Genomic DNA, 14,857 nt, shown 5'->3' on the forward strand with positions numbered 1-14,857 from the left:
TTGCTCTAATTGATTGATAAATAAAACACTGATTGACCAGTAGCCAGGCAGGAAGGATAGTATAGGCGGGATAAGGAGAGAGGTAAGTTCTGGGGAGTGGAAGGCAGAGGCAGGAGATGATGCCAGCCACCACCACAAGGATCAGGTTGTAAAGTACCAGTAAGCCACAAGCCACATGGCAAGGTATCGATTAATAGAAATAGGTTACTTTAAGATATAATAACTAGATAGCAAGAAGCCTAAGCCACACAGCCATATAGTTTATAAATAATATAATCATCTGTGTGTTTATTTGGGTCTGAGCAGCTGAGGGATTGGCAAGTGAAAGAGATTTGTCCTGACTATGGGCCAGGCAGGACCAGGAGATAACCCTAGCTACATATTTGTGACAAAGACTTGGTATCAACTCAGTAGCTGCTAAAAATAGCCCTGCCAGCTAGAACTGTGTATCATGGGGGAAAGCAGCACAAGCCACATAGAAGAATGGATTATTAAATAAACATTAGAAAAACAGATATGGATAACAGAGGATAAAAGTAGAAATCAATAACAAGAGATACCACAGAAACATACAAACACTTAAAGACTGAACAACATACTCTTGAATGACCAGTAGGCCATTGAAGAAATTGAGAGGTTGGGGGGAAGGTCACAGAATCAAATAAAAATGAAAATGCCCTGGGACTGGACTAGGCCCTCTGCATGGTAAGACAGTTGTGTAGCTTGATTTGCTTGGGGGTGCCCCTGGCAGTAGAATCAGAATCCATCCCTGGTACATGAGTGGGCTTTTTGGAGCCCACTACCTATGGTGGGACACCTCTTACAGCCTAGAGGCAGGAGGAAGGGCTTGGACTTGCTTTTACTGGATGTGCCACCCCATGGGAGGCCTTGCCTTCTTGTGGAGGGGAGTGGGGAGTGGGTTGGGAAGGGGAGGCTGGGGGGTAGGAGGAGGGAAGAGGCGGATCTTTGATTGGTGTGTAAAATGAATGAAAAATAATTTCTTAATAAAGAAAATGAAAATGCTCTCTTCTTGTTCCACAGGTACCAGGCACACACATGGGAGACATACACATATACAGACAAAACACACATATACATAAAAAAACAAATCTTTAACAAATCAGTGTAAGACAGAATATAAATACACTAAGAATAGCAATTACATGATCATTTCAATAGATGCAGAAAAGGCTTTTGACGAACATCAATATTCTTTCATTATAAAAGCCTTGAAGAAATCAGGAATAGAACATACCTCAACATAATAAAGACTATATAGGAAATAAAAATCCTTGTAAAAAAATTCTTAGAAATAGACATAACTAACCAAGGAGGTAAAATATTTCTACAATGAAAATTTGAAACTGTGAAGATCCAGGCGTGGTCACACATGTCTTTGATCTCAACACTCTGGAGGCAGAGGCAGGTTTCTGTAAGTTAGTTACCTGCCTCAGCTTGATCTACATGGGAAGTTCCAGGATATCCAGGACTATGTAAAGAGACTATCTCAAAAAATCAAAATAAATAAATGTAAGATTCAGACTTCTTCAATAACAAAAAAACTATGAAGAAAGAAATTGAGAAGAGACTAGAACATGAAAAGTTCTCCATGTTCATGGATTGGCAAAATTAATATTGTGAAAATGTCTATATTACCAAAAAATGACATATTAATTTAATGCAATCTTCATTAAACTTTCAATAGTAATCTTCACAGAACTAGAAAAAGAGTTCTCAAAATTCACATGGGATCTCAGAAAACACCAAGCAGAAAAAGCAGAGAATGTTGGAAGTATAATAAATACCACTCTCAAACGATGCCACAGAACTATAGAAATGTCACCAGCATAAAGACGACACATGGGCCAATGAAACAGAACTGGGAAAAAATATCAACCTACAGATAAGCTTTGTTAGGGTACACAATAAATTGGGGGACACAATATATCACCATATACTTCAAAATTCCTGTCTCACAGAAGCCCACTCAAAACAGGTCAATGGTCTTAAGACCCAATCCCTGAAGTTGTCACAGGGAAACAGGAAGAACACTTGAAGATTCAAGCATGGGCAAAGACTTTCTGAAAAGGACTCTCAAGCCTCAGGAAATAACTCCAAGAACTGACAAGTGCAATCACATGGAATTGAAAGACTTCTAAACAGCAAAGAAGAGGCCACCTAGAGAATGGTAAGCAATCATTGCCAATGCAACATCTACTGAGAATTAATATCTAGACTCTATAAAGAACTCAAAAAGTTAAATATAAAAAGCACTCACTAACAAATGGGCCAGTGAATTGAGCAGACAGTTCTCACAAGAAGAAATACAAGTGTCCAGTAAATACTTTGTGGGGTTGGGGTCAGGGTGGTGTTCAACATCTTTAGCCATTGGGAAAATGCAAACTCCATCCCACCCCAGTTGAAGGGGTGTCATCACGTAAGCCAGTGACAGCAAAAGCTGGTGAGGGTGTGAGGAGGGGGCCCTCATGACTGCTGATGAGAATAAACTGGTCAACCACTGTGAACTTGGTGAGAAGGGTCCTCCATAAACTAAAGGTGGGCCTACTATATTATCCAGATATACCACACCTACATCCTTACCTGATGGACTATAAGCAAGCCCCCTACAGAGATATTTGCTTATTGCTACGTTATTCACAATAGCCAAGATACAGAACCTGACTAGGTGCCCATTAATCGGGCAAAAGTTGAATGGATAAAGAAAATTGGTGTGTATAGACAATGGAATTTTATTTAGATATAAGGAAGAATTTATGCCACTTGAAGAAAAATGAATGGAACTGGAGATCATAATTTTAAGCAAAATAAGTCAGAACTAGATAAACTAGCATCACATCTTTTTCTCATATGCTAATCTATATTTTAAAGTATTATATGTTTTAATTATATATATTGAAATTAAAAGAGGGACCATTTGAGAGCAGAGGGAACATGGGGGATACGAACTAGGTGTACATAGGCAGTGTAGCCGTTCTCACAATATTCGTTCTCCCTATCCATGAGTATGGGAGCCCTTTCCATCATCTAGTGGCTTCAGATTTTTCCTTCACCGGTTTAGCTTCTCATTATAGGGATCTTTCACTTCCTTGGTTGCATTTATTTTTAGGTGTATAATGATAAACATGTGAAACATCTTAATGAAATCTATTATTTTGTGTGTTGACTAAAACTTAATTTAAAAAATTCTGAAAGCATATAATGACACTGTTTTAACAACATCAATGGAGTTTGTCACGGTTCCGTTTTCCCTATACTCACCACCATTCAAGCAAGAACATTCTGGTCTCAGAATGGTAAACAGAGAGAGCAGCATCAACTTGTGATGGTGTTATAAATTTAAAAACTCTGAGGATGCAGACTAAACAAAACATTTGGAGAAAGAGAACCCAGCCTAAAAAAAGTCCTCCATGATAATTAGAGCTAAATGACCTTGCAGAGGAATGCCAGGGTGAGAGTCAGGAATGCGTGCATTTGTAAGCACTCTAGGGGATTTCTGCATGCACTAAGGTTGGAGAGCCAGGGGCTACCTTTGCGGTTCCCAGCTGGCTGTACTGAAGAACCATCCCAGGGTGTGCCTTATCCACCCCGGGCAGCTGTGCGTCTGGGGGAAAGCAAAGTCTAGGCAGCAGGGTTGTTTGGGTTCTTTTGCTTGTTTGTTTAAAGCTCCTCGGGCAATCACAATAACCAGCACACTGTATTCCTCAGAATTAACCTCACCAGTGTCCACCTTGCTCATATTCCCCGATCCATATCCCCTTCGTTGGTCTTCTCCTTTCCTAATGGCCATTCTGTGTTCATGTCATGGCGCACACCTTTAGTCCCAGCACTCGGAGGCAGATGCAGGAGGATCTTTATGAGTTCAAGGCCAGCCTGGTCTACACAGCTAGTTCCAGGACAGCCAAAGCTACACAAAGAAACCCTGTCTTTAAAAAAAAAAAGAAAAGAAAAAGAAAAAGAAAAAGAAAAAAGCTGGAGAAGTAAATTACTAGAATAGTATTCAGTGTTGCCTCCCACACACATAGTGTTCTCTTTCTCCTGTACTTCTGGATGTACTATAAAAACAGGGTGTGGAGGAGCTACAGGGAGGGCAGAGGTCTTCCGAGTGTAGTCCTTGGTCAGCCTCACTTGTGTAATTTGGGAACTTGCTGGAAATGTAGATCCATTCTCCTCTCCACCTGCTAGATGAGAACCCTGGGCAGTCAGTGGTTGGGGAGGAACAGGGACCCACAGTTTACCAAGTCCTACTTGTGGGGACCCAGAGTAACTCCTGAGAGCCAATAGTTCTCTAAAAGAAAAATTTTAAAGTGCTGATACTCCATCTTTTTTTAATTAATTAGGTGCACTGTTCTCTAGATTAGTGGTTCTCAACCTTCCTAATGCTGTGACCCTTTAATGCAGTTCCTCATGTTGTGGTCACCACCAACCATACAATTACTTTGTTGCTACTTCATATCTGTATTTTGCTACCATTGTGAATCATAATGTAATTATCCGATAAGCAGGATGTCTGATCTATGACCCCTAAAGTGGTCATAATCCACAGGTTGAGAACCACTGCCCAAGATGATCATAGTATACACAAAATTACACACAAAATTTGAGAGCGCATGGGTCTTCAAAGAACTTCCCCAATCCAGGGCAAATTTGTCTGTCTCTAAACTAAAGGCACATAGAGAAAGTATGTGTGGTCTGATGAAGACAACACAGGATTCTGTAACTAGTTGGATTTTAAGGTTTATGCAAATTTATGTTTAGTGGCACTGATACCGGTTTTGACCACGATTTATGTCTCTATTAGGCATTTTTTTGGTTATGAAATGGTCTTGTTGTATACCCAGACTGTTCTCAAACTCAAGATTCTCCTGCCTTTCAAGTGCTAGGATTTCAGGCAATAGTATCCAATCTTTAAGAGAGCAAGGATATCTCTATGACTATAGTTGTTGTCTTTTTAATATTCAGTGATAGAAATATTTCGTGAAGATTAAGAAATGAATTTGATAACATTTTAAGTGACTATGAGCTGTTCTTCTATAGCACCTAAAAGCATTTAAATAATATTGGTGCATCTGTAGAACTATATTTTTTTCAGAAAATGTGTAGGACTTATATAACTTTTATAATGCTTTCAGGAGTCTGAAAGCCTATAAGATATCATTATGAATTTTATTTGTGTATCAAAGTAAGATAGTGCTTGTCATGTTGGTGAAAGCCTACAGACTTAGCACTTGTGAGATGTAGGCAAGAAGATTGGGAGTTTAAGGCCAGCTTTGGCTCACAGTGTGTTTGAGGCCAGCCTGAGCTACACCTCAAACGTCTCAAAAGACATTCTGTCCTTCCATCATGCAAGCAAATTTCTTTTTTTACACTTCAATTTCTTCAAAAGCCATGCTTTGACCTGCTGCTCAACTTTAGTCTAATGGTACTTCTTTCACTCTTTCTCCTTCTTCTTTCTTCCCTTCTTTAAACCATGGTTACTAAAAATTTACATTTAATACATTATTTAAATAAACCAATAGTTGAATGATTTAGTAACAAGTTGAGTTGGATGTTTTTCCTATCATTTAGATTTCTAAGTATCATGAATTAAGTGTCATGCCACTTTGCTAAACATCTTTTCAAAGAATCTGTTTAAAACTGAGAAGTTAGGTCATTGAATGAGCTGAAGTCATTGGTTTACCTGACATTAGACAAACGCAGCTGTCCTTTTCATTGAACTTTCCTGAAACTTGAAATTTCTACAATGACCTGTTTGTATTTTATGTAGCATGTGATCATACTAAAAAAAAGTGTACTTGTTTTGTTTTGTTTTACGTTGTGTGTGTGTGTGTGTGTGTGTGTGTGTGTGTGTGTGTGTGTACGCACTCGACACTGTATAGATGTAAAGACCAAAGGACAACTTGGAGTAGTTGATTCTAGCCTCCACCATATGGGCTCTGGGGATCGAACTGTGGCTTGCTTTGCATCAATTGCCTTTACCCACTCAGCCATCTCTAGAAATTAATACAAAGACTACCCAATACCTTTGGACTGGATCCCACCTGAGAAATGGGAGAACATTCCTTTTGCCTGGGTTATATATACTACTTTCCCTTGAGGCAGCTGTTGAGTGGCCGGGTCTGTTGTTGATGCAGACCACGTCTAGTTTTCCTTTGTAGACTCTGCTGAGTACCTGTAGTAACAGGCTGGGTTTCTTCAGAAAGGAGACCCAGGAACATGAAGACAGGAAATGAACATATGGTACAGCCCAAGGCAGCCTCAGCTGCCAGTCAGTAGGTGGCATGTCACCCCATTACAGCCTCCTTGTACCCTTGGAAACTCAGATCAAATATGAATGTTTTCAAAGTCTGCAGCCATTGCCCTGGTTTCTAGGTTTTTGCTCTTGCACTTCCTATGTTCCTCCAAATATCCATTATTCTCATCTCTGTGGCCCAGGGAGGCCTTAAACTTTCCATCCTCCTGCTTCAGTCTCTCAAATAGCTGCAAATACAAGCCTGTGGCACCAGACCCAACTAGACCAGTTCTTAAGACATTTTTCTAGGCGCTGGAGAGATGGCTAGCAGTTAAAGTGTAAGTAGCCCAGAGTTCAGACTCCCCTGAGACCCAGGGTAATAATGGGTGGGGATGGTGGTCTACCTGTAATTCCAATTTTGGTGTGCAGGAATGGATTCCCAGAGCAAGCTGGCTATCAAGGCTAGCTGAATTGGTGAGTTCTGCATCTGGTTGAGAAACTCTAATTAAAGAATAAGGTGGAAGAGCAATTGAGAAGGATTCTCTGTATTAACCTTGAGCCTCTGCATGCATGTGTGCACACATGAAACATGCATGCACACCACATGCACATATCCACATATCTTGAGAAGAAGAAAAAAGACATTTCCTTGGAGACACACACACACACACACACACACACACACACACACACACACCTTCCCTCACCAGACTTCTGATACCTTAGGACAGTAAATTCTCACCATTGCACCTCAGAAGTGTCCCACAATTCCACAGAAGACCTGCCACACAGCTAACACACTCTGCTGGGCACGATGGGGAAACACACAAGCTCATGTTGCTGCCTGATTGGAACAGCGTGTTCTCTAGTCCGGTCTTCTCTCTTCTGTTTCATCTTCTAAAATCAGCAGTGCAGAGCTTTGTAATCTGCTGAACGTACCATATGATTTCATGCATCTCTCTGCCTCTAATTTTTAAAATTTTCATACCACCCACTTTGAAGAAGGGAGGGCTCACACAGCCCTTCCAGTTCTTAAAGTCCCAGGGCCTTTTTCCTTGGGATTTCCCCAAGGAAACCTTGGCAATCCATCTCTACTATTCTTCCCTTGTGTTCCCACAGGACCAGCTGTAGACCAGACAGCAGACCAGACAGGGTGAAGAAATGTTGCTATCTCTTGAAGGGAACAAGACTGTCTCTCAGATGGATTTTCAAATGCTCTTATTTTTTTAAAAGGACTTTTATTAGCATTATTATTAACATTACTAGTATTATTTCACTTGTGTATATGTGGTGGGGGCTGCTCAATGAGGTGACAGGAGAACATGAGATCCCCTGGAGTCACCTGCAGATCCATGTTTTCAGGAACAAATGATCTTAATTAGAAGCTCCAATTTACAAAACTCCAAATTGAAAATTATTGTAAATATCTAATTGGGGGTGGAATGTAAATGCCCATTGGTAGACCCCACACCATGATAGAAGCCCATAGTCTTCCAAAGTATTTTTGACAAGTCTGTGCTTTAAGTCAAAGAACAACAGAAAAGGCATGCCTTTATCATTTTTAACCTGTTCCAAACATGTATGTGTTAGTTGAAGTGATCAGAGAGGATCCCTTTCTTTCAATGGATTGTAAGCATCTTGCCCGGCTGTCGCCTGTTTCTGGGAAGCCTGTTCAGAAGCCACAGGACAGGACTACTTTATGAATGGAATGTTAACCATGTTTGTGTGAGGAGTTTCAACAATTCAGTTTTTCCTCAAACACTAATGCATTACAGCCACTAGGGGGCAACATGGTTGAATTCCTTTGTCATGACCATGCTTGGGTGGCGCCTCCTTGTTAGATCCTCAGCTAAAATATGTTGAGTACCCCTAAAATATGTTGAGGAGCCTGTGACACAAATACTTACCAACTGGAATTCTTTGTGTTCCCCGTGGTGGTTTGCAGGAGTTGACTGATTCCAACGTTTCTAAACAGTAAAAGGATCAGCTAGACAGCCCCATCTTTTTAGGTAACTCAAGCCTCACCAGTTTCTAGAAAGAAAAGAAAATGGGCAAACTGGGGCCCCCCAGTGGGAGAATGTTGTGGGTGATGTCAAGAACTGTACATCAGTACCACCTGGCCCACGGTGATGAACACAGACTTGGAGAGGATGTTAGCACAGGAGCTGTGAAAATGTGCTCATCTGCCAGATAATCGGATACAAACTTCCCACTGCCCACAGAGAGTCTCTCCAGTCCCCTTGGAGGCAGAACCTTTACAGTAACTTAAGCTCTGGCTACCCTTGTTTTTTCAACAGAACTGTTGTCTTATAGGAGTAAAAATGGAGTGAGATGAAAAGGAATCCAAAGCCTTGCCTTAAAGACAGACTTTGGAAAGTAAGTTTCTTTCTTCCTTTCTTCCTTTCTTCCTTTTTCTTTCTTTCTTTTTTTTTTTTTTAAGTAAATTGCCACAGTAAATTTGGACTAAACCAGTAATCTATGACCTTAAAGATTCATACCCAACTGGCTTGAATCCAAGGGAGCTGAGACCTCCAATACTACATCTTCTGAAGATTAACAAAATGTATGTTCAAGCGCAGTACTTGAAAATTAATTGACTCTTCAGGGGAAAACTTAGGTTATCATGTGCTGTCAAAATGGTTGCCCTAGCCATCTTAGTGATTTAGGTGTCAGATCATTTGGGGAGTCCTGGATTTGAGTCCCAACCCTGCTCCTAACTAGGGATCACAGTCCAGTTATTTCCTTTTTCTGAGCCTCAGATATACACTGCTAGAAATAAAAAATAAATATTTTTTTTAAAAAAAAATAGGTAAATGATTTTGTACTTCTAGGACAATGAAGATTTCTTTTCCAGGAAGTAGTCTTAAGGATTTATGCTCAACTTCCATCTTTGTTTGAAGAATTCAGTTAGAAATTTTTTTTTTTTAATGAAATAGGAAACACACACACACACACAACTGTCACACAAATTGCATGATTTCTCAGGCTGCACTTTATTTACCTTCTCTTAGGGCAAGACTAACAAGATCCAAGCAAGATACAGTTGAATCTGATATAACAGGATTTTCCCGATGAAATACCAGCAGGACATTGCTGTTTAAACCTCATATATAACAAATCAATATCTGCTACCTTGTGTATAGAACAGGAACTCAAGCCCAGTGTCTGTCACTGTGCCATGAAGGGTGTTTGCAATTTCCTCAAAATGAATAAAAAAAATGAGTAGACCGACCCCTCCAGACTACGGACACGCAGGCTGCCTTTTCAAGTATGACCCTTGGTCTCTTGTTCTTTGCCATTTTCCCCGTGGAGAAGGGACACCAGTAAATAACTCTCCAGACATAAAGAAAACTGAACATCTTTTTAGAAGTAAATTAGATATGAAAGAAAAATTCCATCCCTCACCTGTGGAGAAAACTTCTCCAGCCCTTTCACAGAAGGAGGGATTGGAGAAGCATGGACCTAGGGGCCTTCTTGGTTCCTCTGGGGGAGCTGTTCTATAGGTCTTTTTGTGTCCTCAGGCAGGGAGTCAGGGTACAAGAAACTCAGGGCCTGATCCCGAAAGCGCCGATCAAGATAGCCTCTCTCCGAATTACTCTACTGGTCCCTGACACCTGGGTCCTTCCAAAGAGTGGCATCTCACCAAGTAAAAGCCACAATCCTCCTCAGCTGGTATGACTTCCTCCTCTGGGCCCATCCCACCGACAGAAGCGCTTCTGTAGGGAAATGTCTGGAATGAACAGCAACGTGTCAGGTCTCCCAGAGCCTCCGGGTCTGACACTGCAGATTTGACTTTTTAGTAACACGTAAGTCCTCTAATCCGTCTGTGCCCTGACCACGATGCCAGGCGCAAAGTGCAGTTAAATTCACAAACTTCGGGTTTTCTGTTCTTTTTGCTGTAATGATGCTGGAGGGTCACACTGTGCACTAACAGGCCAGGTTTGAATCCCCTCTCTTATAATATAATCTGAAGGAAACCCTAAAAATCTCAACGCCCCCATTTGCCAAACGGAGAGAAAGGCCAGGCCACGGTGGTAGCACACGAGGAATGAGGCGGGGTTCACGGGAGTGCAGAGTAAGCATCCACGGGTTTAAACACAGCCTAGGCTCTAGGTGCTCTGAGGTCCATCCCCATCAGCGAGCCTGGTGGCCTCAAATGTGCTCGCCCTTAACTCAGTACACTCCAGGGTCTCGGAGATTCTTGTGGGATGCGAGATGGGGTGAGCTGTGAAGGATGCTCCCGGGGTCCACAGCTTGTCCGAGACTAGACCTGAGCTGGCGGGACGCCAACGGGGAACCCGCCCTGGCGGCTGCCGGGTCCCCGGGGCTGGGCGCTGCTGGCGGAGCCGACGGGGCGGAGAGGAGCGCGGCGGGAGGAGGAGGAGTAGGAGAAGGGGGCCGGTCAAGGGAAGTGCGACGTGTCTGAGGAGCCTTTTTATACCTCCTTCCCTGGAGCCCGGCAGCCACCGCCGCCATCCGCGTCTCTGCGCCCTGGACCCGGGCTCCGCCACAGCCGCAGCATGTCGGGGGTCAAGAAGCAGAAGACGGTAGGCTGCCAGCCGCCTGCCTGGCCGTCCCCTCCCGCCCCGCCGACCCGCAGTGGGTCCCGCCCTCCCCGGGAGGCTCTGGCGCGGGACTCGGTGCCCGGGAGGGAAGACACGGGTGCCCGGTGACACGCAGGGACATGGGGCTAAGTCCGCGTTCCCCTCCCCGGGCCACGCTCGGGGAGCCCCTCGCTGCCCGGTACCTCTTGGGAGGTCTCCGATCCCTGGGGGTCCTGCGGGCCAGAGCTCTCCTGAGCTGACGAAGAGGGTCCCAACTAGAAAACAGGACCGGATAGGAAAGTCCCTTCTTCCTCCAGTCTCGGGCCACCCGCCCCGTCTTCCACAGGACCCACTCGGGCGAGCGCAGTGGGTGGTGGGCTGAGCGTCTGCGGGGTCTGATCGCTGGCCACACGTCAGCGACAGCCACCGGGGTTCTTCTAATCTTGGGACCCTTCCTGGAGTGGACTTTAATGATAGAGTTTCACAGAACTGCAATTATCCGGGCTAATTGGAGGATTTCATACCGGCAGGCTTTAGCCCTCCAGCGTGATTCTCTCCCTAATGGCACGCGGTGGGGGTGGGGGAGCTCCGTTTGATAAGTAAAGATAAGAGGAGGGTTTCCAGAGGCTGCAGTTTTCTCCACAGCGAGTCTGGGCAGTCCCCCTTTCAATGGGAAAGATGAACATATGTTTAAGTTTCTTTCCCCATAACAACTCTGGCTCTTATAAAATTTGCATTCTTAAAAATGACACTATATCCCAATAAAAGTGGAGGGAAAACAGTAGTAATCATAGGCTCTGCGTTAGAAGGAAGCTCCCAGACAGTATTTGGGTCACCTCAGATGTGGTCTACAAGCCTTAAATAAAATCCCACCCGGCTAAGCGACTGCTGAACACTGGCCTCTGACCACCATTGCGTGCCTCAAATGATTGTGGCGCTGAGTACACGGGAAGTCCTCTCAAATAATTAAACATATTCTTGGCACATAGTAGGTGTTCAATAAATGTTTGTTATCATATGCTATTTATTAGTGTACTTTGAGGAATACAGTGTGGCTGAAGGCTGGAGAAGCCACATGGAAAGAGTGGAGAAGTCGTCCTGGAACTGGAGATGTGACAATCGGAAAATATGGGTACCCTGTGTCCCGGGGAGGGTGGTCACTCTTGATCAGCAGGAGTGTCCAGGAGGAAGGTGGTGTCGCTATGTGATGGGACAACACTTGGATTCCAGCTGCCTCTGATGGGACCCTCAGTAACGTATGTAATGAGTTCTGTGGCTATCACTTGGACTCCTGAATCATTTGATCTGTTCTGTTAGGTGTTAGGTGGTGTTTTCTGCTGTAACCACCACTTGCTTTAGTGTTGGTAGCATTTCAGTCTCACCTCTTCACTTGCATCAAGAACTTCCAGTTCCTAGGAGGAACTTTGTCAAGCATCAGTCAGAAAGTGAATTCTCCTTTTGGTGCCTCCGGTTAGAGGGAGTCTGTGAAGTACAGGGCTGAGGGCAGGGCCTTAAAGGTCCATCCCAGAGGCTCCAGTTACCAGTGAGGAATCTAAGAACCAGCGTTTGGTTTTTGTGTTTACAAAATTTGAAACTTTTAGTTTATTTTCTGCTGTTTCTTCTTCTTCTTCTTCTTCTTCTTCTTCTTCTTCTTCTTCTTCTTCTTCTTCTTCTTCTCCTCCTCCTCCTCCTCCTCCTCCTCCTCCTCCTCCTCCTCCTCCTCCTCTTCCTCCTTCTTCCTTCTTCATTCTGGGGCAGTGATCATTTAATACCTTAAGAGCAGAACTTCCCAACTTTTCCTTAGCCTAACAATTATTTTCCAACAACCATTCCAAGTTCCCAAAGGGCTGGGGACTTATTGTTAGTCCTGTAACAGGCTGGCTGTGAGTGCATGTAAAATCATTCAAACTGTCAGTCCTAACTCAAAATGGGTTTTGACACCTTACAGAACAAAACAAACTTATCCACACACGTGACCTCAAGAGTCCCAGAAGGCAGCCTAGGCAAGGGCTTTCCTTCTTGGAATTGAAGAGACCTTTATGTTGCCTTCCGCCTGGTCAGTAGAGCACAGTCGATTCATAGAGCAACCACCCCAATAACTTCAGATGCTTGTGGGGCATCTTCTGTGTGCCTGATGGTGGTAAGTGTGGAAACCTGGGTGAGAGACATGGGCTGATGACCAGTAAGGCTGTAACAACATAACCTGAATATTGCATTAGCTCATTTTTGTCAACAGCAGAATTTCTTTTCCTCAGGTTTCTACTTATTTACTAACTTTTACTACACCATTCTAAGACCAGTAAATAGTAAAGACTCAATGAAAGATTGCATGAAGATGATTCATAAGTTATAGAAAAGCAATAAATGTTCTTTTAATAAAGAAAAGTAGTACATCCCTTCTGTGTTAGCCATCTTTACCCTGGAGAACCAAGAAACAGCGGTCAGTTACATCTCTCTTCTACGCTTGACCTAACTCTAGTCATGGCTAACCTCCAGCTCTATCCCCTATATACACAGATACCTGAGGAAGGAAAGGCAGGCCGTCTGAGAGGCCAACAAGGAAGGGAAAGCAAACCTGGGTCTCTTTTCTTGCACTATTTCCTGAGTTGGCATTTTTCAAGGCCCAGAGAATACGTTACGGTGTTCCAGACACAGACAACTAACAATTACGACTGAGCTATTACGATGTTTTCTAAAGGGTGAAACAAGTTGGTGTTGGGAATGCTTGGAAAGGACACTAAAACCCTGAGGGCTCTCGGTGGCTCTAGCAATGATCACATTTTCATTATGCTAAAAGTGGTGCTTTATTTTCTTGGAAGCAGCTACTTTTAAAACCAGTTGAAGACATTGCCTAAGTCAAGACATGAATTGTAGAAGAAGCATCTCTGGGTGGAGGGAAGAGCTGGGTCTTGCTAGAGCTGTGTGCTCCAATGCACTAGGCTTCCTCTGATCCCCACAGCACCCCTCACCTTGGAAAGTTACTGAGCCTCATCCTCAAGAGAGGAGAAATGTGGGCAGAACACAGTTTAACTTCAGGTCTGTTGAACCGGTAAAACTAATACTCAACACTCCTCTGCACCTGCTTGGGGAAGTGACCTTCTCGATTATTGTCTTCTCGTGTGTAAAATGGGATAAGAGCGACTTAATTACACTTACCATTTGAGACTCCATCTTATTGTGTAGCCCAGGCTGGTCTCAAACTCACAATCCTCTCAGCTCCACTTCTTGGATGCTGAGATTATAGGCCTGTGCCACCTTCGTGACTGACTCCTATCTTTATTATTATTAGACTGTACTGTTGTCATTTGGCATAACTAAGAAAGCATGGGTTACAGGAGGCTGAGTAAATGACAACTGCTAGAATGTTTAATAAGAGAAAACAAATGCAGAATTACAGAGGCGACAGTTTGAATACTCTCCGTGAAAAACTGGGTAGACAAACACACCTCAGTAATCCAAATTGGTACTACTGATACTTTTGCTAGCACATTGGTGAAGACAAGCAATCCATGTATAATTAAATATTGGTCTAACTTTCCTCCACCCTTCCTATGCCTTGACTATTTCCAGATGTACCTTAAAAATCAATGTTTTCCAGTTCATGCTATGACTCCCCATAATAGGTCACCTGTTTGGGCCTTCACAAACTTAGAGATATTTACCCTTGAGGTTTATGTCTCTGAGATAGCTAGCTTTGTCTTTTATCACCTTCCTGATAATATGCATGGCTCCATGGTTTTCTTCAGGAATAATTAGGCTTAGCTCAACCATGGAAACTTCCGGGAATGAGATTCGGAGAAAAGAGTCAGTGATGTCAACTTCAGTCCTGAGAGACTGCTGCATATTTCAAAATCTGCTATTAAACAGTAAGGGCACTCATTAGACTGTGATTGGAACTCTTTAGAGACCCCAGAAAGGAAAGGTAAATAAGCTTCAATGGGATGGCAGGGCAGCAGACACCGAGTGCTCAGGCCATTTGTTCAGGTGACAGCTGAAACAGCATGTGTGTTCAGCACCTGCAGCACTGCCTGGCCCAGAGGAAGTGCCCAAGACCTGTAGAATG

The 14,857-nt window shown here is 43.4% G+C and overlaps 1 protein-coding gene across 1 annotated transcript in view; it reads left to right on the forward strand.

The window, feature by feature from the left end:
* The first annotated feature begins 10,604 nt into the window (after positions 1-10,604).
* Papss2 (3'-phosphoadenosine 5'-phosphosulfate synthase 2) overlaps positions 10,605-14,857 on the forward strand; it is a 77,346-nt gene continuing 73,093 nt past the window's right edge. The window contains exon 1 of the mRNA XM_036168598.1: positions 10,605-10,797. Coding sequence (XP_036024491.1) covers positions 10,771-10,797 — 27 coding nt within the window. The 5' untranslated portion in view covers positions 10,605-10,770. The remainder of the gene's footprint in view (positions 10,798-14,857) is intronic.

The sequence above is a fragment of the Onychomys torridus genome, chromosome 1 (genome assembly GCF_903995425.1).
Source record: "Onychomys torridus chromosome 1, mOncTor1.1, whole genome shotgun sequence".
NCBI lineage: Eukaryota > Metazoa > Chordata > Mammalia > Rodentia > Cricetidae > Onychomys > Onychomys torridus.